The sequence below is a fragment of the Chironomus tepperi genome, unplaced genomic scaffold (genome assembly GCF_022539635.2).
Source record: "Chironomus tepperi strain 1889 unplaced genomic scaffold, CSIRO-AGI_Ctep_v1 contig_450, whole genome shotgun sequence".
Classification (NCBI taxonomy): domain Eukaryota; kingdom Metazoa; phylum Arthropoda; class Insecta; order Diptera; family Chironomidae; genus Chironomus; species Chironomus tepperi.
This window is the reverse complement of record NW_027226572.1, coordinates 143,768-168,583: the sequence shown is the minus strand read 5'-3', so window position 1 is coordinate 168,583 and position 24,816 is coordinate 143,768. Positions and strand designations below refer to the sequence as shown.

The 24,816-nt window shown below is 33.9% G+C and overlaps 2 protein-coding genes and 1 long non-coding RNA gene across 5 annotated transcripts; 2 read left to right on the top strand and 1 right to left on the bottom strand.

Moving 5' to 3' along the window:
• Positions 1 to 479: 479 nt before the first annotated feature.
• LOC139098660 (glucose dehydrogenase [FAD, quinone]-like) lies at positions 480 to 17,533 on the top strand. Of its 2 annotated transcripts, none has more exons than XM_070650904.1 (5): positions 480 to 530; positions 15,086 to 15,128; positions 15,333 to 15,514; positions 15,827 to 17,102; positions 17,158 to 17,533. In XM_070650904.1, exons 1-5 carry the CDS (start codon positions 518 to 520, stop codon positions 17,405 to 17,407), a joined length of 1,764 nt encoding a protein of 587 aa, XP_070507005.1. In that variant the 5' UTR covers positions 480 to 517; the 3' UTR covers positions 17,408 to 17,533. The 2 variants fall into 2 exon arrangements, with proteins under 2 accessions (XP_070507005.1, XP_070507004.1); XM_070650903.1 differs by lacking the exon at positions 480 to 530 and adding an exon at positions 13,587 to 13,957.
• On the bottom strand, positions 5,093 to 9,342 carry LOC139098692 (uncharacterized). 2 transcript variants are annotated; one of them, XR_011545222.1, is made up of 9 exons: positions 9,247 to 9,342; positions 8,858 to 9,090; positions 8,657 to 8,799; positions 7,770 to 7,873; positions 7,239 to 7,696; positions 6,846 to 7,172; positions 6,623 to 6,793; positions 5,344 to 6,097; positions 5,093 to 5,277 (listed from the first exon to the last, which is right to left on the bottom strand). It is a non-coding gene; the product is annotated as an uncharacterized lncRNA (long non-coding RNA). The 2 variants fall into 2 exon arrangements; XR_011545223.1 differs by having other exon boundaries at positions 8,888 to 9,090.
• Positions 17,534 to 18,120: 587 nt separating the features above from the next.
• On the top strand, positions 18,121 to 21,469 carry LOC139098674 (glucose dehydrogenase [FAD, quinone]-like). The gene is made up of 5 exons (XM_070650930.1): positions 18,121 to 18,356; positions 19,045 to 19,087; positions 19,441 to 19,622; positions 19,770 to 21,045; positions 21,100 to 21,469. Exons 1-5 carry the CDS (start codon positions 18,227 to 18,229, stop codon positions 21,344 to 21,346), a joined length of 1,878 nt encoding a protein of 625 aa, XP_070507031.1. The 5' UTR covers positions 18,121 to 18,226; the 3' UTR covers positions 21,347 to 21,469.
• Positions 21,470 to 24,816: the final 3,347 nt, after the last annotated feature.

Genomic DNA, 24,816 nt, shown 5'->3' with positions numbered 1-24,816 from the left:
CCAGTTAGCTCTGAGTCTGAACTATGTTGGCGTTCAATTTTCTTTTCATTTCTGTGAGATTAACAATTTTTTTTTATTTTCATTCATTTGAACTATAATATCATTTTGTTCGCACACTGCATGACACTATGTGGCAGTGATGGGCAACCTGTGTGCCGTGGTGCATTAGTGTGCCTCGGGGAACATAGTTGTGCCACGGGATACTATGGTGTGCACCGGGGTACAATCGTGTGCTACGATGCACTGGTGTGCTATGATCCACACGTGAGTCATGGTGCACTGATGTGTCATGGTGCACTGATGTGTCATGATGCACTGATGTGTCATGGTGTACTGGTGTGTCATGATGCATTGGTGTGTCATAGTGCACTGGTGTATCATGGTGTACTGATGTGTCATGGTACACTGGTGTGTCATGGTGCACTAGTATGCCACGGAGTACATTGGGGTGTCACGATGCACTGATGCACAAGCTACCAAAATATGCCGCGATTCAAAAAAGTTTGAACAACACTGCATGACACTCTATGGTAACGAATTTTTGAGTGTGGATACTTTTAGCCGCATGCATGCTTAATAACTCAATTTAATTTTTTTTAATACACTTATTAATTTGTGTTAAATGATGTTGAATTTTTTATTTTAATTTAATGAATTACAAATTAATCAAATTTCAAAAATTTTCCGCTTAGTCAGAAAAAAGTCATGATTAATAAAAGATGATTCAATCTTGCTGTGAAGTTGGTTACATGATTTTTCTGGGCTATAAATATTTTCAGGGTTAAAGGTTTAGGTATTTGAACATGTATAAGAGATGACACTGTCATATTTTTTGAATTGGGAGGAATTCACGCTTTTGGTTCTTGTATTTTGGTTTTAAGACTGATGTGGGGAAATTCCTTTGTTTATGCAATGCAATAATAGTTCTATATTATACATATGTATAGATGCAGACGGATTTACTTACACTAGCACGTTGGATGACTTAATAAGGAAGATTTTTGGAATTTTTGGGGGTCGAGATGAGGGGTTTTGGATCATTGTCTTACAAATTCACTAACCTTCTCCCTCTTCATCTTGGATACGCTCGCTAGAGAGCATTTACTTCACGTTTGATAAACCCCAGCTTTGGAGATAACCGAGTGTGGTTCATGGGGCCGGCTTCAGACAAATTTTATTAAAATTGGGGTAGTCAAGTCTGTGCCGGTATCTAGGGTTGTTCAGGGTACTTTACACTATCGCACCTGGGGAGGTTGACCGACACAAATGTAGAAGACTCAGTAACGGACCCAAACGTCTGCCAAATTGAAATGGTTTCAATTTGAAGTTAATAATTGCCTTAGTTTCGAGACGAAGCTTTCTTCATTTTTGACACTCGGGTAGGGTACCATACAATATATTCTAGAACGACTTCTTCATGCTAGATAAATTCCAACTTATATTAAACAAATCTTCAACAAATCCACCAGAATTAAGAAGCCATGACAATTCTAGTTCATAGTATCTTAACACTTTGCATTCTCCAGAATAATATCAAGTCAATGACTTGCATCGAACAAAACAATCGACAAGTTTGAACTATTAAATAAACTAAATAAAATATGCAACAATTTGCAAGCAATGACAATTTAAAGTAAATCAATCATTAAAATAAAAGTTGAATAAACTGGAAGTTTACTTCTATTTATGCATATTTTTGTTTACACTTTCTGTTTATTTAACTAAGACATCAATTAACTGTAACATTGCAAACTTTTATTCATATACATTGCAATTGCATAAAGTACGACAACTGTGAGCAATAAATCACTTTTATGGAGTGAAATTTAATTACCATAATTTTGCTGCTCTTAACTGATGTAATGAAATTAAATTTTATTTAAATTTGACCTTTTCGAAGCATCGCTCCAGGTAGAAATTTGAAATGATCTATTTGTGTGTACACAGATATTAATTAAAGGTCAGAAGAAAATTAGACAAGATAATGGATGAAAATAAGCAAATTATTGAATGATTTGACGTGTTTGGGAATTTTTTAAAGAGATAAATGTGTAGATTGAAGTGATGCTGATGATAATTAGCATTAATGAAGCTGAGATGCATCGGGGAGGAGTTGAATGAAACGGATCAAGAATGATATTAGTGATATGATTGAGTTCATGTGAAGTTAGACTTAAAAATGTGGATAGTGTAGTATAATGTTGATGTCTGATAAAAGGCACAGAAGTATCTGTAAGTTGGTGGCCTCCCGAGATCAATCTGTTACAGATTTACAGTATTTTAGACCCAAATGGACAACCTGAACGATGTAATGCTTTTCGGTGTTCTTCGCATCAAAAATTGGTCAAAATCAACCGCCATGGTACCGAAAGCGAAACTTCGCGTCTTATCATTATTACGGCGACGTAGCAATACTTTAGTAAATACATTGTGCTGTTTGGATAGATTATCAATTGACTGGTTGTATCTTTAATTGTAAGGACGACCAACGTTGCCGTAATACGAATTTTTGAGCTTAGAACTAGATCTACATCCATTTAAACAGAAAGCAAGCACTCAGGACAGATTTGGGACAAATTCAAAATATAGTTGAAAAAATATCCCAAAAGACATAAGACAGGAAAGGGCAGTAATCCGTAGAGAATTGATATGATCTTTGAACTTCGAAAAGACTGCCAAATGGAACATTATATCTCTCGAGAATCTAACCTTGAAAGGAAATTCTCTTTGCAAAAAATTCAGACTTAGACAGTGAAATTTATTTTTATGTGTAATATGGCTGTGATCAGAAAGGAATTCTTATGCATCGTCCTTAATTTTAAGTTCGTAATTAGCAATACCTTGAGGATCATCGACCAAAATATGTTGATTAGAATCTAAAGTCGTTGACTTTTAGTATTGATTTAACATTTTTAATGTAAATCTAAGAATAGTCTTGAATAGACGAATTTTACGATTAATTTCCTTAATCCATTAAAACCCAATTGTGGCTCATTTTCCATTCATCCTACAGCATTGACTTTAATCGCGTCATTATAATTATGCTTAAGGCATTCACACCCTTTTCTTGGAAAATTTCATTCTCAATTTTCTTTCTATATTTTTGTTTTGCACCTACATACTGCAATTCAGTCTCTGTTCAGTATCATTTGTTTTACGTAAGGTAAATACTAAAAATTTCCACTTAATTGAAAACAAAACAGTAGCAAGCAAACAAAAAAAAAACTTTGAGGTTGTTGTCCTTAGAGAAACCATTTCTGTAAAATCCATTTGAAAAATTTTCCAGGAACTTTTATTAAATTTTCATATGTAATTTTAAGAAATGAGAATGCTGTATGGGATGTAATGTATTCTTGTTCTGACAGGAAAGCAGTCAAGGTGGAGTGGAGTTTGGACTAGAGTAGCCAGGGTGGGGGATGAGGTTTGTAAGGGGTTAGGCACGATGGAATGTGTTTTAGATCTGACAGGAGAGTACCTAGGTTAAGGGTTGGGTTTGTAATAGGTTTGTATAGCATACAAGGTATTCTTGTTCTGACAGAGGAGTAGCCTGTGTTTAGTAAGGGTTATCCTTCCTTCCTTTGCTAATCGTGCAGATCAGTTGTGATCCATGACCTTCCAGAGAGGTCGCATGATGTTGGCTCTATCACTGGCTTCCACTTGTCAATTTCCAATGCCAAGTTCAACACTATCTCTATCAACAGCTTCTTTCGAAGTGTTCTTTGGACTTCCACGTGGGAGAGGGCTAGGTTGTTTGTTAGCATCGCAAAATTAGGAATTGCTTCCAAAAAGTGAGAAGTGGGGTTGATTCCCAAATCCCTACGCCCCCCTGAATATGCCTCTGTATTCTGCGTAATCAAACCTTTTCTCCAACAATTTCCACGTAACATGAGATTTTCTAGACGTAACATAAACCTCAGTAAATCAGTATTCAGATCATTTATAAATAAATCTCAAGTTGTATCTATTTTAAGATCATTTGTTCTATATCTATAAAGTTTATGAAATATGAGTAAATAAAATGTGCAATTTTACGAGCATCATTTTGAGGACATCTATATTTGCATGAAAAATCAAATAGACAACATTACGATCGTCATAGACATACTAAAAATATGAAATATATTCCACTAAAAAAACATTTACAGCTTCTGCAAATTAAAAATGGCAACAAAAATTATTTTGTCAATAAATTTAAAATGTCATCTGAGATATTTCAATAAAGATTTCATTCATGATGTGCAGCTATTAACATGAAATATTGACTTGAATATTTATCTCGTTAAGGGACATTAAGAAGCTGTAAAAACCGGTTGAGGTATGCAATGACTATGTAATCATTTGAACTTATTGACTTTCCTTTTCATCTTCTTTTATGTGCATAGAAAAAATTCAACCATCGCGATTTTGTTCACTAATAAGTTATTGATTAATTAGTTTTGTCGTAATTGTTAAATGTTTAAATGTACGTGAATAGAAAGACCATAGATTGAAGTGAAAGAAAAAAATCGAGGATCGTCAAAATCGAGCAACAGTAATTAATTAATGACAAGAGTCAAAAAAAATTAAGTAGGAAACAAAAGAAATATTTAATTGCTTAATTAAGTATTCAACAACAGCTAAATAAAGCATCAAATGCTAAGAGAGTATCCTACGTTTATGCATCTTTAGACATCGTCATCGAAAAAGTCAAAAAAATTTGCCTTAAATAAGAATAATTGCATTCAAAGTTGAACAAAGAATCCAGAATACAACATCCAGTCACATTCAGAGGTGAAATTCAAAGTTTAGTGGTGAATTTGTTTGAAATAAATGCTAGATTTTTAAACTTTAACGTCTTTTTGTGTTGAATTTGATTTGACTATCATCGAAGCAGAGTGATTTAATTATCACGAAATTGTAAATTGTTGACTTGATTGTCAACGTTCCAGTAGTTGAATTAAGTTTCAACGCATCATAATAGTTGAATTAATTTTCAACGATTTTTTCAAAAAAATATTGTCAAACACGTGATTAACATTTTATCACACTTAAAAAAAATAAACTTTGAATTCAATAATGGGCATCAAAAATGGACCTTCATCGAGTAAAATTACACCAAATAACTCAAAAACAAATGCGAAAAATCTCAAAACAAACAGCATCAAAAATATGTTTAGCAATATAAGATCACCAAATGTAAATGATACAGCATATGACAGCGAGAACGATACAGTTGTTGAGACTCCTCTGATGAAACTGCCTGAACTGGAAATGGCCTTAGAAACAAAAAAGAAATCGCTGGAAGATAAGAAAGATAAAATATTAAAAATTGAAGATGAGTCTTTAAAATGTATTTTGCTGGACCTTGTATCAGATATGTCGAACTTAGTTGAAGACAGCGATAAGATGATGAAATGTCATAATGCTTTGATTAAACGTTACAATGATGACTCGATTATGATCCAATCAAACCAAAATTCCATAAACAATCTTACAAAAGGCATCGGGAACCTGAAAGACGGAATCGAAGATGTTAAAAATAAAATGCAAACCTTAGAAGTAAAAGATGACTGCCGATATGATAGTCATTTTTTGAATATAACGTTTGTTAATCCAAATGAGGCAGATGAAATTGAAAATGGCACAGTTGGTCCAAAACAGAAATTCAGCAAAATCATGAATGCACTGAAAATTGTACCGCCGAGAGATACCATTGATTCCAATCTGATGACTGTACGTCGTTTCAGGAACGGAACTAGAAATACAATTAAAATGTTAAAAGTAAGATTCGCTGACAGTATAACTTCGGGTAGAATCTTCAGTCAAATTGTTAAATTCAACAAAAGTCTACAAGAAGCAGGCAAAAGTGATGACATCAAATATTATGCAGAAATTCCCACGAGCAAAAATGTGTGGATGTTGAAAAGAATTTGCTATGAACTGCAAAAAGAGAAGATCTTACAAAATGTTCGTGGATGTGATCGTGGAGTATTAGTCACGTATAAATGTACTGATGAGCGTGATAGCAAAAAAGAAGTCATCAGAAGTAGCATGGTGACTTGCGAAAACGATATCGATGATTTGAGAATCCAATTGAACGCCACTGATGCATTTATACCTGCAAAAGAAAAATATAATGAAAATTATTGGAGATCAATGAAACGACCAGAGTATAATGGTCAAAACAAGCGTGGAAGAGAAAATGATGATGCTGATGAATCAAGTATGGCTAAAAGGCCTTCAAGTACACCCGAAAAATGACGAGGATATTCACCACTTCAGCCAATAATAGAGAATTTTCAAAAATGTAGTATTAAGCAAATAAAAAATCATCTATCAAGGAAAGAAAAAAATATCCAAGAATTCTCTATTCTACTGTGGAATGTACGCTCTATCAAAACTATGGAAAGATTCAATAAATTTAGATTCCACGTAGCTGAAATGGTGAATGATCAAAATTCTAGCATAGATTGCTTAGCCCTAACAGAGTGTTGGATTAATGATATTAATGATTTTAACCCATACAAACTTAAAAACTACAACAGCGTAGTATTAACAAGAGAATCAGGATCTGGTGGAGGAATTATTTTTTATGCACGTAAAGATTATGCAATAGATATTCAAAAAAAAATATGTAACTCACATATTGAAGTGATGATAGTGAGTGTGATGTCCAAAGAATTTACAAAAAAAGTGATGATGATTTACAGGCCACCGGCAGGAAATTTACGTGAGTTTTACTCCATCTTTGAGGAACTTGTCGTTGATAATATTGATGCGATGATTGTTGGAGACATGAATATAAATGCTTTGGCTAAAAATAAGTGTAAAGAGTATTGGGACATTCTAATGCTTAATGGTCTTACCTTGATGAACACTTATGAAACAAGAACCCATTCATGTACCTTGCTGGATCATATCATAATGAAACGAACAGATGAAGAAGTTACTGTGCTAACATCAGACCATTTCAAATTCTCTGATCACAACATGGTCGTCCTATTTCTGGCAAAACATGTCTCTCACATAAAATGGTCACATAAAGAAATCAACAGAATTGATTATGATGAATTCAAAGATAATTTGATATCTATGAATCTTGAAAACATTTTAATGCAAAATCCTGGAGTTAATGATGCGTTCAAAGAAATTATTAAGACAGTCTCAGACATGGTGAACAATTCCCGGAAAATCTACAAAATAAAAAATATGTCTGTTAATGAAGTTCCACCATACATTGACCAAAAATATATACGCACCACAAGAAAAATTAATAACATATATGACAAAATAAGAAAATTGAAGACTCAGGGACGTCCATTTAATTTACTGGAAGACAAAATGAATGGTTTAGAAAAAAAAATGAAAGAGCTTACCGAAAATAATGCTAAGAAATACTACTCTAAATTGATATCGAGCAACAGGAATTTTTCATGGACAGTCATCAACGAGATAACCGGTAGACTTAAAAATGATAATAAAATAATATTAAAACTTGATGAGAACATAATCCATGAGAATCAAAAAATAGTTGAGGCCTTCCATGAAAAGTTTGGTGCAGTAGTATGTGATGAGAAATGTGAATTGATGCCCAAAATGAATTTTCTCGGTTGTCCACTTGTAAACAGTTTAGTCTTAAATACGGTAGATGAAGATGACGTAAAACTCATGATGAATGAACTATCAACGACAAAATCTATGGGAAGTGATGGAATTCCTGTAAGAATATGGAAAGAAAATGCAGATTTTTTTATTCCTATTATCACATGTCTGATAAACAATGTTCTTACCAGTTCTACTTATCCGGATATCATGAAAATCGCTGCTGTGACACCAATCCATAAAGGAGGCAATAGAACGGATATTAACAATTATCGTGGTATTTCGTTGCTGCCTGTGTTGAATAAATTAATAGAAAAAATATTTTTTAATCAAGTGGAAAGCTTTATGTACAAGTACAAGCAATATGATGAATTGCAGTACGGCTACAGACGACATTATGGTTCTCAAGATGCCTTATGCAAATTTCTGAGCATTACATCGGAAGCGTTGGACTCTAATCATATTGTGATTGCTGTGTTTTTCGATATAGCAAAGGCATTTGATACCGTGAATCATAAGCTCTTACTGTATAAAGTTGAAAAAATGGGAGTGAGAGGAAATGCCTTGAAACTTTTGGAGAGTTATTTGCATAGCAGGCAGCAATTCGTAAAAATTGGTATCAATGCTAGTAAAATGGATAAAATTTTTAAGGGAGTAGCTCAAGGGAGCAATGGTGGACCTCAATTATTTAACATGGTTCTGTATGATCTTAAATACCTTGACACTTTCTCCACAATTCTAAAATTTGCCGATGATACGGTCATGATTATGGTCTGTGACAAGAATTCAATCCCCAATGAGCTAATAAAAACGGATATTGACAAAATTAAGTCATACTACAAGGATAATGGATTGACCTTGAATCTTAACAAGTCAAAATATATGATATTTGGTAATCAATCATACGCATCATTAGATGATTACATGCTCCAAAATAACATACAAAAGGTAGAAAGCATCAAGTACTTAGGAGTTCACATAGACAACCAGCTGAAGCTTAGTGAACAGACGGATTCCATTGTTAAGAAACTTTCGTGTTCTATTAACGCCATGAGTATTGTGAAAAATTACTTACCAACAAATTCACTCCTTCAATATTATCATGCATACGTGGGATCTCACTTATTTTATTGTGGATTTATGATTTGCCGATTATCTCTCAATGATATTAATAGACTGCAAAGATTCCAAAACAGATCACTTAAATTCGCGTACAGTCTAGAAAAAAGACACTCAACATTAGATTTATTCACAAATGTAGCAACTAATGTATTACCAGTGCTTGGAATTGGATACTTCAACTTACTTCTGCTAGTTAAAAAGAATCTTTTGTCAGCTGAATCTGATTTTGAAGTGATCCAGGATGGAAGAAGATGCAATCAGATAAAATATATCAGATATCACAAGACAGTACTCGCAAAAGATTTCTTATGTCTCGGTCCTAATGTATATAACCAACTTCCAGTAGAAATCAGAGAAATCAAGCGTTTTCACAAATTTAAATTAAAACTAAAAAATTTTCTTTTAGAAAATAAACAAATTTTTTTGGGGGGCACGCAACTAAATGTCAACAATATTTTTAAAAAATAACGACCAACAATAGATTGATGCTAAAGAAACACACTTTGAATGTCGAATTACCGTTAAATATAATTTTCTACTTACCGTTTATCACAATATGACTATTAGATCAGAATTTATGAAGTTAATTTTGTGCGTGTACGTACATTTATCACTTATCATTTATCATTAATAATATTATCAGGAAAATAATCGAAAAGAAATTAATAAGTTTATTGCAATAATGTTTAAATTTGTCTAAGAAAGTAATAATTTTAAGAATTGTTGTTAATTGGCTACCCGTGAGGGTGAATAAAGTATTATTATTATTATTATTATTATCTTGTGACTTTTTTGTCAGCATCACAATAATTAATTCACGCACGTTGTCGTATTTTTGTTTTTGTTTTCTTTTGATGCTCATTTAATACTCTTGACTTTGCGTTTTATTTTTGTGCTGTTTATTATTGGCTGGTGGGAGTCATTCATTATGAGTTGTTCAATATTGTATTAAGAGCAGGTGAAGTTGAAGCATATTTAGTCGAGAAGGAGTATAAATAGGATTATGAGTGCCTGAGACCAAATTTAAAGAAGCGAATTGAGTCGAATTCAGGCTATTTTAGAATCAGGACTTGGCTATCTATGTCAACTTGATAACAAGACATATTTACTTACTTACATACTTTCTTGACTTAAATGACCTACCAGTAATACCGCGCACGTCGCTAAAGACGGCTCTTTTCTTCGAGAACTTCTGCCAGTTCGGGATGTTAAGGATTTTGACAGCCTTTTCTGCAAACCCAATCCACGAATCATCCTCTTGATCTATCTGCCATACCACACATACAGTCGACTAACCGCAGCCTGTTCCACTCGGATTGGTTGCCTTTTAAATGAGAATTTTGCATCATTTTCTACTAATAGCTGAAAACTTCAGCTGAAACCCGCTACCATCTTTATTGTAAGAAGTCCAACAGGTTTAGTAGCTCTTTAAATCTAGCTATGCTTCTGATGAAGCTGATGCAGGTCTACAGCCTTGGATGAACTATAAGGTTGCTATAAGGTACAACCAATAATTGCAGGCCAGTGTATTTAAAATGCAGCTAATGGAGGTCTGCGGTTCTTGACGAGCCCTAGAATTCTCCCATCTGATCAATGATTCAGCCAATTCGATCCCAGGATTAAGTACACAAGCATCTACACTTTCCAATTGACGTCATTAACGAATTATCTCTCATTTATATTTCATTCACATACAAAATAACAAATCGTTTTGGTGTCGCACATGTATTGATAATGAGGAAAACAATAAGTAGATCTATTAATAAAAGATCACTTGATCTATTGTCCCATATACTCGTCATCAAAAAAATATGTATTTTAATAACGTAAATGAAAATTAAGCGTGCAAGGTTAATTATAAACAGCTTATTAATCGTTCAAATTGTGCTACAAGCACTTTTTGTTAAAAGTTAAATTATTAAGCGATGAAAAATATTCTATTGAGTGAGAATTTATGATGTAGACTCTTTAAAGAGTCAGTGCACCTCAGAGAGAATGTAACACAGAGATTATCATGTGTAAACAGGAAGTTACAGTAGTAAAAAAAATTTGTTTTCGCATCTGTGAGTTTTAGAATAAATTTTTGTGTGATTCATTAGAAATTTATAGATATTTGCACATGTTTAATGCTTCCTATTAGATCGTGGGAAAATTTAGTTTTGATTCCGTTTATTAAATAGATTTTAGTGATCAAATAGAGCTTCATTTGAAGGAGAGTCGATTGTAAAGGCAAAGAACACTCTCTCGATTGACATGTTTTAAACATCAGACACACCTCTTTGACATTTTGACGATAACGAGGTGACGTAGCAGTAGGAGCGTATTCAGGGTGAAGATAGGGAGTTAAACATGTGGTTCTTTTGAGTGTGAATCGCTATCAGGTCGATAAAAGACTATGATATGCCTGAATTGTCCAACATGTACTTTACGGCACCGATAAGCCACCGTATTAACTGTAAGACGCGAAGTTGCCTTGATGGAATCGTGACGGCTGATTTAGACCCATATTTAAGGCAAAAACATGCAGTTTGGCGAATTATGTCACTCGGGATGGTTTCTAAATCGGCTTTTTGTGTAAGTCGGCACTAGTCAGTTGCCAATATTTATGTAGGTCAACAAGGTCATACTCTTGTATTGACAGATTCGACTGTATGCTCCTCGATCCCCCAGAAGATCTCACTGTGCTTAAACATAGCAGTGCCCAGTTGTTAATGCAAACATACTTACTTACTTTCTTCACTGGTTGTACAGATCAGTTGTGAATCATGACCTCCCACAGGAGTCGTCTGAAGCTGGCTCTATCGCTGGCTTCTACTTGCCAATTTTCGATACCAAGCGCAGTACTATCTCTACTTCCACGAGCTGATACATACATCAGATGGTTAACAACATGAATAGGGTCACACTATGTTAACCAAAACTCACCTTACCCATACATTCACAGAATATGTCCAATCAAAATTTCTTGACAAATTGACATCGCTAAACACATGTCTCGTTCATTATTCAAAACAATCCCACATCACATTTCCTCACCTCAACTTGTAGTCGGCAGATTCTTTTGTAATGAAAACACAAATATCACGTAAATATTTTCTTCATTTTGACAAGCAAAGACAAAAGGTTCTACGTAACGGCGCTTCTTCCGTTGTGATACACGGAATCTTAAATAGGTCATTACACATTGTGAGTCATTTGCCTTATTTTTTTGTTACTGATATCTCAAAACATGTTTACGAATTTTTTTAAATTTATGATCTTGAATTTTTGACGATGTTGTGAATGAAAATGAGCGAAATCAGCAACGAATGTGAAATGTGATACGGAAAAGTCTAATAAAATTCATCGGAAATGTGGTAAAAAAATATGGAAAGCATCAAAATAAATGTAAGCATTAATATATTTTTTGCGCACAGACGTTAACCTTCAACTAAGTCATCTGATCAATTTCCGTAGACACAGCAAGATTTGACGTTTTAATTAGTAATTAGAAGGATTAAAATTGACTTGATTCACGTGCCGTTGACTTTATTAAATTGATTTTTTTGATATATATAATACATGGAAGTACAATTTACATGAATAGTTAGGAATTGAATGTATTGGGGATTAGTGGTAGTTTCTAAGAATTTGAAAGAACGAGTTAGTTGAAGGATGTATAATTTATATATGTATTGCACTTTGCCAAGTATGTATGAATGACCGGCAATATCTCAAAGGTAAGAGCATGCAATCTGGAATCAAAGGACGTGGGTTCAAGTCTCACTCGGGATCCGTGGTTCGGAGTTAAATTAGAAAGAGACCCTAAATTTGCAGAAACCCTAAGTATGTCATGCTCTCGACTCAAGTCACATACCTAGTCACATACTTTGCAGATTGCCAATACTAAATGCTACTTTGTCTATTGAGGCATGCCCTCAACCATCAAAAGAATTTGATGCCAAGCGGTAGCCAGCGATAGAACCAGCTTCAGGAGCCGACTGAGGGAGGCCATGAATCACACTTGATCTGTACGGCCAGCGAAGAAAGTAAGTAGAACATAGATAATCTAGACCCTGTCGTGCAATCTGTTCTTAGTCTATCACCTGCTTAAGTCTGTGCGACACTACTTGCGATTACTTCCACAAAATTTCATTCTGTCAATAACATATTGCACCTTCAAACTTTAACTCTTCAGCAAATATCTAGTTTTCATTGGTAATTCCATCCATAAAATATAGAAATGCCATATCTTTAGCAATAAATCATTCATTAATATTAATCATTTGTCAAAGGAACTTCTTAAATACTATAAATCCATTAAACAAGTGGGTAAACCAGTATAAATAAAGCAAATTGTCCCTGGATTAATAAAAAAATCTCTGGTTTTAATTATAGTTGTCATATTATTAATTACCGAGCGACACATATGAAGTTGGGTCCGCGATGGAGCTGTTAAGGATCCGACAACCGAACCAAGGATTGATATCAAACTCTTGTTGGCGTCCACATTGCTGTCAAAAATAGGCGGTTTCCATATGGTGTTTTTGACAGCCATAAGGACGCCAAACAGAGACGGCTTCCATTTGGTATCAATTAAAGAGGTTAAGTGAAGTGTCGCGAATGTCCCGAATGTGTCACGAATGTCGCAAATGTGTGTTGCGAATGTGTCGCTCGGGCTTTTCATTAATAAATGATTAATAATGGATGATTATATTACTAAAATACCATATTTACAGTAACTGATAAAAAATAAATCAATCTCCTCGAGCAATAAAGGAAATTCTTGTACTTCAACAAGTAACACCTTTCAACTGCTACTTGAACAAGTAACACAAAAATTGCTTTAATTCAACTACATATTAAATTTATGTATGTAGTATTGGATTTGAGACCATTAGTTTGCTTATGATGTGTATGAATCTATAAAAGCAGCTGGCTGCTTAAAAGTTTTGGTGAGTCTGCATTCAAAGATACAATCGTAAAAACGTAAAAGTGAGTCCAGTGAATTTTTGAAAAAAATCATAGCTGCACGCGGAGTGAAAATATGAAAAAATAATAAATTATGCAATAGAAATGAAAAATTAATGGAATCAAAGTTGAGTGACTTGAAGATTGTGGCATGCTTATGAGCAATTACAATTTGCAATGTGGATTATTTTAAAAGTTGTGCTACTGTTGATAATATCATCATGTAATGGTTTTGGACTTCCAAAAGTCTTCGCTCCGTTTGTGGAGAATTTCATAAAAAATAATGCAGACAACAAAGTTGAAAGTTAGTGTTAAGTTCTAATTGAGTTGTTTAAGTAGAATTTATTGTGAGAATCTTTGAATCAAGGACTGTTAAGAATATAGTTTAGTGACTAACCCGAGTGGATAAATGGACATAAAGCCTAGTTAATAACTAGATCAGGAAATGTCATAATAGACAAGGTATTATGTCAAGTTATCAACTCGAACAAGTAGCACTTCAAACTAGGATACAGTAAAAACCAAATCCCGAACAGGAAACCGCATTCGCTAAAGCACCGCTACGTCGCAGAAGCGGTTAGACATGACATTGTCCTGATGGCATCGTGACGGTTGATTTTGATCCATTTATCAGCATTTTTACAGTTTGTCGCAATGTGCCACTCGGAAATTATGTCGGAATTTACTCAAAATAGACAAAATTAGACTAAACTGCAACTATACATTACTGACATACAGTCTAGACATGCACATAACTGTGCTGGTATAGACAGTTTTACCGCTTAATCCAAACAAATTTAAGTCTAAGCAATCAAAATTTTAATTACATATCGTCAATCATTTTAGTGTACAGCTATTAATTATACTTTTTTTTACATTACAATGTATTTTAAAACACTTCAGATAAAATGTTAATTGACCTTTTAATCTTTGGAGCTTTGACATATATGTCGAAAATCTTAATCTTAGCAATATGTCAAATATGTGGAATATAAGATACATTTGTTATATAACAAGAGTTCTTTTTAATAATAATAAATAGAATCAGCATGTGATAAATGCATATTCGTGATGCAAAATGTAGGAATAAATCTAAAATTAGCAAGTTAATGATTTGTTTACGAAAAAATTGTTTTAACGTTCAATTGACATTTGAATTATATATAGTTCATAGTTGACAACCCCTTTTTATATAAAAGTTCAATCTGTTTTTAAATTCCGAAGAATAAACATCATTCCGGATAATTAAATCCACTTAGAATTCCTAATTACATTCACATTCAGCTTCAATTAAAACAAAAGCTGTTCAAATTGAAGTTTAAAGCTATTTTGCAACTTCTTTCCTCCTTTATAAATTCCAAATAATATAAATATCAAGATCAATGTCAAAAATCTAAATTTATTCAATTACCAAACCTATCCTTCGTTACAGGAAGATCATATCTCAGTGAATATGATTTCATTGTTGTCGGAAGGTAAGTAGATTGCGAATTTTTGCAATTAGCTAACTGCCAATGAAAAAAAAAATCAAAAGTTTGCAGACGCATAATTTTGCTAATTAATTTATTCACCAAATAAATATATAAAGCAGTCTGCAACTATATGTAATCATTGCCAGCATGAAATTAGCAAAATAATCTGTTATAATAGTAAAAAAATCATTTACAATTCATCAACAGTGGACCAGCAGGTTGTGTTCTTGCAAATCGATTGACTGAAAATAAAGATTGGAATGTTCTTCTTATTGAAGCTGGAACTGTCGAAACATTTGTTGAGCAAGTGCCTATGTTTGCACCTTATGAGTTTTTGACACGTTATAATTGGGGATATTTAGCTGAAAGGCAGCCGTACTCTTGTCTTGGTGAGTGAATTGCTTTGTACAATTTGGATATAGACTCAACAGAGCTTTAAAGTTCATTCCTTATCAACAAGTCATTTTAATTTTGAGCACGTGCCTTTGATACCTTGAACTTTGACTCTTGAACTAAGGAATTCGCAATGAAGAAATTAGCATATTTATTTATAACTGCAAAATTTCACAAACTATCAAGCTCAATTATCTACATGACATGCTTACGTAAAGAAGCAATCAAGTGAAAAATTCCATGACAGTAATCAATTCAGTATTCATGAATAATTAAGATTTTCTTCTTCTTATTCTTATCTATATTAGGTTCAAAAGATGGTCGGTGCGGTTTTCCTCGAGGCAAAGCTCTAGGTGGAACTTCTGTTATTAATGGAATGCTGTACACACGTGGAAGTAAAGAGGATTTTGATACATGGGTTAATTTAGGCAATTATGGATGGGATTATTATGAGACTGTATTGCCTGCATTTAAAAAGTCAGAAAGAGCTCGTTTGAAGTTTTATCACAAAAGTCAGTTCCATAATGACACAGGATACTTGTCTGTCGTTCACAATGAATTTCAAACGCCAATCCCAAAAATATTTATTGATGGAAATAAAGCAATGGGTTTGGATGAAATTGATTATAATGCTGATGAGAATATTGGTGTATCTTACTTACAATCGAATACACTTAAAGGTCGCCGACATTCAGCATATAGATCGTTTATTGAACCATTTTTGCATCGAAAGAATCTTCACATTATGCTGAATACTCGTGTTACTAGAGTTTTAATCGATAGTGTCACGAGAATAGCTTATGGAGTGGAACTTTTAAGGAAGAACAGACGTCACAAAATAATCGCCAGACGTGAAGTGATTTTATCAGCTGGAACCTTCCATTCACCTCAATTGTTACAATTGTCTGGTATTGGTCCACGAGAAGATTTGCATCGAATTGGAGTTCCACTGCTGCATGACCTTCCTGTCGGTAAAGAGATGTATGATCATGTTTCATTCCCAGGACTGCTGTTCCGCTCAAATCTCACAAATCCAATTTTACCATTTCTTGAAATTCAAAATACAGTCCAAATTTTGGGAAGCTTCCTTCAAGGCAAAGGATTTGGAACTATTCCTAATGGAGTTGAGTCTTTAGCATTCATTCAAACTCCAACCTCAAATGTACCTCATCCAAGACTTCCTAACATAGAGTTATTGTTACTTACTGTAGCACCTCATTATGATAATGGATATGCAGTAAAAGATAGTGAAAGAATGTCTGATTGGTTGTATGATTCTGTTTATAAACAACTTGAAGGTGACACGACATACTCATTCCTTATTGTTATATCACTCCTTCATCCAAAATCTGTTGGATATCTTGAGCTTAAGGACAGAAATATCTTCAATGCCCCAAAATTTTATTCGAATTTCTTAAAGGATCCACAAGATGTTGAGTCAATATTAGAAGCTGTAAAGTATGTCGTATCTTTGACAAAAACAAAGCCTTTTCAAAATATTGGTACTAGATTGCATGATGTTCCAATTCCAACATGTGCAAAGTATGGATTTGGAAGTGATGACTATTGGAGATGTGCTATCAGGTAAGGCTTAATGGCTTATGTTTATGTCTGCATCTATAATCATGTTTCTTATTAGAACTTGGTGTGTAACCTTACATCATCAAGTCGGAACATGCAAAATGGGCCCATCAGAAGACAGTACAGCAATAGTCAATCCAGAACTTAAAGTATACGGTGTCAAAAGACTCAGAGTCATTGACACATCGATTATTCCTATATCAACAACGAGTCATACGTGTGCAGCTAGTTATATGATAGGAGAAGTTGGTGCTGATATGATAAAGAGAGATTGGGAGAGACAGTCGAATCCATACATTCATCATTAGACTTTAGTAGTTAAGATGGATAAAGATAATTTATTGTTTACCTGCTGAATCCTAAATTAGCAATGCTAATCGAATATGATGCAGAAGAAATTTTTTTTTGAATAAAATGAATAAATTTTCCAATAATATTAGCATATTTTTGCTTTAAAACGGCAATCAGGAATGACTGGCACATTCCTTAAGAATGAATGAAATTTTACTATCATCGTAAGTTTTTTTGTTCCAAAAACGAAAACTTGTTTTGGACTTTTTTGTATTGGTATGTTTATAACTATGAAATTTCAGGTTCTTGACTCTTTAGCAAAGCGGTGGGCAATGTGTGTGCTGCGGTACAATTGTATGGCGCTAAAATTTTTAAAATTTTTATGGACCGTACGCGATTTTGGTCGAGGCTTACCGCTAAGCTGTGATGTATAAAACAAAGGTTTTGGATCAAATTCAGAGGAAGGACAGACTTTAAACCTCAAAAAAATTCCCCTTTTATTGCATCTACCCCATGCGTCAAATACACGCATACCTTTAGTATTTAGAACTAAAATCTTACTTCCACCTTTCACGTCCACTGTATTTTTGAAGGAATTTCCTGACAAACTAGAATTTTTGGGAATAATATATAATTTATTAAAGTTCATTATAAGACCATAGAACTCCAGAATCTATAAATACAACTGAATTTACAAAGATACACTGAGTGTGCTGTTGACAATGTCATTGAATGCAGTTGAGACAAAAAAAAATCAGTGAATTTTAATTTTGGATTGAAAGGAAGCACAAGTGCATTAAAGTGTGGTTGCAAATTAAAATTACAGAACTGTTAGAATGTTCATTTGCATTTTAAAAGTGATATTAATAATTTCAATTTTATTACGTGATGCAATTGGAATTGAAACTCCATTTTCTCCAATTATTGATAATATTGTAAGACGGATTGGTGATATTAGAGTTGAGAGTGAGTGTTGGATTTTTTTCTAGGGTTTGGCTGAATTTGCAGCCCTAAAGGGATAAGAACTATAATTTACAGACATAAATGCGCATCTAAAATGCAGGATTGCGGCTCTATGCCGTACCCTAGATTTTGTTTCTTGTAAATCAATTGATTAGGGTTGGAGATGCACTCTTTTTGATTCATAGTGAAGTTTATGTTCGGAACCTATCAGCAACTAAGATTCTAGAGGAAAAAGTTCATTTCCCCATAACACATCCCTAGTGGGAGTCGAGCCCACACCCTCTTTATTACATGTCAAGTGCTCTGACCTACTTACCTTTTGAGCTACTAAGGGTTGCTAGAGATTGTGACATAATGTTCATTTAAGCTTAATAAGAAAATGTTAAATTGAAATCTGAACTTTTTATCAAGTTCCATGCGAAATTTCAGGTTGTTCTCTTTAGCAACCTTTCATTTATTGCTTTATTGCCTTTAGAAAGGGAGGACAACATCTTAAACAATTTAAATTAATAGATTTTGTTACTGATCGAGGGGAGACGGGAAGTTCAAAAGCTCGATTTTTGCATTATGTAATAAGTAGGATTCGCCAAGATGTGCAGGCCTGCAGTTTGGCATCTATGCATCTATTCGCATCTAATTCTGGAAAACCTTGGTATCAACCTTTACTAATCCACATCTATAATTACTACAGAATTAGCATACTTCAATGAGTACGATTTCATCATCGTTGGAAGGTAAGATATCATCAAAAAAACTAACCTCAATTGAATACCCGACCAACACAAGTCGGTTAATCGAAAGATAACTTGGCACTTTGCCGGCGTGACTCTAATTTGGTGCCTAATTCAATTTAAACCGATATTATATCAGAGTCACGCAGTCCTGTGATCAAATTTTTAATCGATTAACCGATCTGTGCTACATATTCGGGTAACAGCATCAAACAGCAGCAGACATCAATCTTTCAAACTAAATCGAAAGTTTAAAAAATAATTTAGTCAAAAAATCTGCAGCTGAAAGTCATCAGCATTGTCAGCATGTTATTAGCTTAATGATTTTTTCAATAAATCTCATAATCACTCAACAGTGGACCAGCTGGATGTGTTCTTGCAAATCGATTGACTGAAAATCCAAATTGGAATGTTCTTCTTATTGAAGCTGGAACTGTAGAATTTGTAATTGAACAAATTCCTGCTTTAGCGCCATTTGAATTCTTTTCACGTTATAATTGGAGATATGTGTCGGAGAAGCAGCCTTACGGTTGTTTTGGTAAGTAGATATTTTATGACTGATTAAAATTTTACGATCTGAATATTTTTGGTGTGCAGTTATGGAATTTATGTCACAATCTATACAGCAGATCAATGAATATCCAAAAATAGAATTTTGTTCTTCTTTTTCTGCATTTCTTTCAAGGTTCCAAGGATGGTCGATGTAAAGTATATCAAGGTAAAGCTTTAGGTGGATCAACCGCTATTAACGGTATGGTATACACACGTGGAAGTAAAGAAGACTTCGATACTTGGGTTAAATTAGGGAATTATGGATGGGATTATTATAAAACTGTACTTCCAGCATTTAAAAAGTCTGAAAAATCTCATCTAAAATACTATCACAAAACCAAGTTCCACAATAATACTGGATACTTGTCAGTCGCTCACAATGAGTATCAAACGCCACTACTAAAGACATTTATGGACGGAAGTAAAGCAATGGGATTAAATGAAATTGATTTTAATGCTGATGACAATATTGGAGTTTCTAAAATGCAGTCAAATACATTTGAAGGTCGTCGACATTCAGCATATAAATCGTTTATTGAACCATTTTTACATCGACAAAATTTGCACATTATGCTGAATACTCGTGTTACTAAAGTTTTGATTGATAAAAATACAAAAAATGCTTACGGCGTTCAAATATTTCGGCGTAATAAGTATCAGTATGTATTCTCAAGACGCGAAGTAATTTTATCAGCTGGAAGCTTGCATTCACCTCAATTGTTACAATTGTCGGGTGTTGGTCCACGAGCAGACTTGCAACGGATAGGAGTTCCACTTATACATGACCTTCCTGTCGGTAAAGAGATGCATGATCATGTAGCATTTCCAGGAATGCTGTTCCGCACAAATATCAAAAATCCAAGCTTGCCATTTTTTGAAGTTGGAAACTTGATAAATTTTTTTACAACTTTTCTTCAAGGCATGGGTGTTGGGACGATTCCGATCGGTGCAGAATCCATAGCATTCATTCAAACTAAACCTTCATATGCACCAAATCCAAGACTTTCGAATATAGAATTAGTTTTATTGAGTTTTTCACCTGCTACTGATGGTGGACGTGTTGTAACTGAAGGTGAAGGAATGGCTAAATGGTTGTATGATTCTGTTTATAAGCCAATTGAAGGTGACACAAATTATTCATTCACAATTATAATATCACTTCTACATTCAAAATCTGTTGGATATCTTGAGCTTAAGGACAGAAATATCTTCAATCCACCAAGATTTTATAATAATTTTTACAAGGAACCAGAAGATGTTGAAACAGTATTGGAAGCTATAAAGTATGTCATAGCAATGTCAAAGACTAAACCTTTTCGAGATATTGGTGCTAGATTGCATGATATTCCAATTCCAACATGTGCAAAGTATGGATTTGGAAGTGATAACTATTGGAGATGTGCTATAAGGTAAGACTTTATGGATTATGTTACATATCCAACTAAAATCATGTCTCTTATTAGAACTTGGTGTGTATCATTCCATCATCAAGTTGGAACATGTAAAATGGGTCCACCAACTGACAGAACAGCAATAGTCAATCCAGAACTGAAAGTTTACGGTGTCAAAAGACTCAGAGTCATTGACACATCGATTATTCCTGTATCGACAACGAGTCATCCGTGTGCAGCTAGTTATATGGTAGGAGAAGTTGGTGCTGATATGATAAAGAGAGATTGGGCAAGAATGTCAGTCAGATCCAGAAATTAAATCCAGACGTTTAAGCTTAAATAAATCACTTTTGACCAAAAAACCCATTTATAACAATCTAAAAACAATAAATTATAAAAGAACTGCCATTTAAACTAAAAACAGCACGTGCATATCAATAAAATTCTTGACTTAAGTATAAAATAAATGAAAATAAACTTCTATTTTTATAATTCTATTGTTTGATTAAGGTTAATGAGCTCATCAACTCATTAATATACATAAAGAGATTCTTTTATAGCTTCTAAATTTAATTTCATAATGAGCTTTTACAAATTTTTAAAAATAAATATAAGAATATAAACAAATATGGATCATACAACAGAAAGTAACCAGATCATCATCTTTATAAGCATCTGAAGCGGCCACTTGAGCAGAAACCTTCGCATGTTTTGTGTATTGTTCAAGTGGTGGGCAACCTTTTGTTTTTCTCGAGATATCTTGGAGGTAAGCATCGACTGAAATGACAAACGATTCATACACTAGAGTGCAGTGGCCTACAGGCATGCCTTTATTTCCGTAAAGATCAGTTGTTATCCATGGTCTGTCTAAGTTGCCAACTACCAATACTAAGTGTTGTCTCTATCATCAAGTATCTCCAAGAATACAGAATACTTTTCCTTCCTTCCTTCGCTGACCACACAAGTTAGCTATGATCTATGGCCTCTCTCAGTTAACATCTTTATCTGGCACTATCGCTGGCTGCTCGTTGTCAATTGCCAATATCAGTTGATTCACAGTCTCTTCCCAAGAACACAGGTTGTTCTTCCTTTCCTGGCAATTGATATCAGCTGAGATCCACGGCCTCTCTTAGTTGACGTTTAATACTGGCTCTATCGTTTATTGCCCTTTGTCAATTGCAAATACTAAGTGCTATCAAGCTCCTTTTTTCGCTGATCATACAGATCAGCTGTGATCCATGACATCTTTCAGTTGACATCTGGACGTATGGTGATGAATCTATAGCTGGCTGTCCTTTGCCAATTGGCAATACCAAGCGCTACACTGTCTCTATCAACAGCCACCTTCCAAAACCAAAGGTTGTCCATCACTGTCTCATTCAAATGCGAAAACATTTTCTTCTTTCCTAGTGTGTACTAGCACGTAAGACGAGCGAAAAGTCACGTTTCATGTTTCCTGAATGTAAATTGAGGAAAAACCGAAAAAAATATTATAAATATTATCAACACTATAGTAAAATTTAATTACATATCCATCGTATGTAGTGTGATCTGATGTTTTAATTCTAAATTTCTCATCGATAGAGGCTCACATGACGTAAACAGATTCTGTGTCCACATTAAATTGATCTTCTTCTTACTTGTGCCAACTGTGAAGACAATTTATTAAATTAATTTGATAGAAAGTTTTGTGATTCTTCTTTATGAATGACTGTGGCTACACATGCTATATTTATGACTCATGTTTGTTTTGTGACTTGTCAGAGATACTTAATTTGAACATTTTTTTTATTGAATATTATAAAGATGGTGTTAATGAGTTGTGGATATTTTATGATTTTTTTCATCTCTTATAAACAAAGGATCGTCTGAGAATTGTGGATACAGTTGCTTCTGTTCTGTATAAAATTGGTATAAAACTATTTCTGTTTATAATAATTTTGAAGTATCATAAAAAAATTAAGAGCTTTATTGCGAGCACATGCGATGGTAATTTAAACAATCTCTTTGTTTGTTTTCGATTTGGGGCAATTAAGAAGTTAGGAACAAGTCAGGAACGCTGTAAAATTGAATTTTTTGACTCTGATCTCTAAATTTTGCTTTTCTTGAGATGTAAAACTGCCACTTGAATCAAATAGGCATACGTATGGTCGTTAAGTTGCTTACCCTACTGCTCAAGTCCTTAACGAATAGATGCCTAGCATCACTGAGTCCCCTCAAGATTCTGTCTGTCTTGCGAATTCTAAAACAGCTTGTTCCGTTGTGTTTGCAGAGCTTTCTGTTTGATCCATGAGCTACATTTATGGTAGTGCTTACCTGGCTACAATCAGTGTATCCAAACTGAAAGGGAAGAGATTTGAGGATCAATCCAGATAAATACTTCTGTTTTTGGACAAAATTCTTCAATTTGCTGGAGTTTTTACGACAAAATCCCAAAACTCATTAAATTTATGCATTTATGCTAATAAAAGTTCGGTTTTGTTCCTAGAAGCCTCTGCTTGTTCCCCAACTATCCCTTATTACCCCTATTTCCAAAAACCTTCATACATCACATCCGAACAACTTCTCTCAATTTTTATTATTATTAAACTATCATCAAAAAATCAGTCTGTGTATTAGATTTCCCATTCACAAATATTTATCTTATCAATTAATTTGTCTTGTTTTAATCAGAATACGCTGACTCGTGTAAACTATTTATTTTTTTGAGAGAGCAGAGCGAAAATGTGTTTTTATGTGTCAAGTATGGTCATTGACCAGATTATTCTGGTATTTGCAGAGAGATCGATCAGTGTTCTACTTTTTTTCTGTTATTAATGTTGCAGGGTTGGTGATTGGAATTGGAGGATGTGAATTTGATGGTAAATAGTCAATAAACTTTGGACAAAGAGAACATTGGGTTGATTTCAATATGAAAGTTTTCAATTATATTCTGTGACAAGACAATGAAGTTGATAAGAAGCAGAATAATAAAGATGATATTGCGTCGCTATCCCGAACAGGGAATTTGCTTGTTCATCGCACCGTCGCTGTATTAACGGTAAGATACAAAGTTGCCGCTCGACTAACCGCATTGTGCCGACCGGACAGACCGAATAGACCGAACAAACCGATCTCGGGTATGTAGCCGTGTTAACAGTACTGCTAACTATTAAACCTTCAAAAAAACCAGGCAAAAGCAGTGATAACTGGTATGTCATGTCCATTTAACTCTAAAATATTCGATTAGTTGTAGTACGCTCTTATCAAAGCGGAAGTCAAGTCAATATTGATTCCGCAAAAGTTGTTATTTGATATTTTTGGATTTAAATCAAATCGAATTTCATTAAAATTGTCTGTAAACCTAAATAAATTGACCTAATTATTCTGAAGTCAACAAAGTGTAATTTACATTGCTAATGATATTGAATTTGGGGTAATACTGTCTGGTTAAATGCAAAATTATGGAAATTTGTGACGTATGTGTTTAATTAGGACTAATCCAATTGACACAATACAGCTGTTCGCCAAATGGGTCAAAATCCACTGTTATGGTGCTGCTTATAGCTTGATACAGCGTTGTCTAGCTATCACGGTGCCCTGTTCTAATATTCGACATGAATTTCAACTCCCCAACTCTGCTTATTTTCATCAAAATTAATTCAATCCAAAAATATAATTTCTTTGAAAATATAGATTTAGTCTCATTACTATTTTAAATTAGCTGTTTATAGAATCCAAAGATTTTTTTTGCTCATCCACAAACATTTGTTTACGAATCAGGCAGTGAAAAGGAAACAACACAAATGT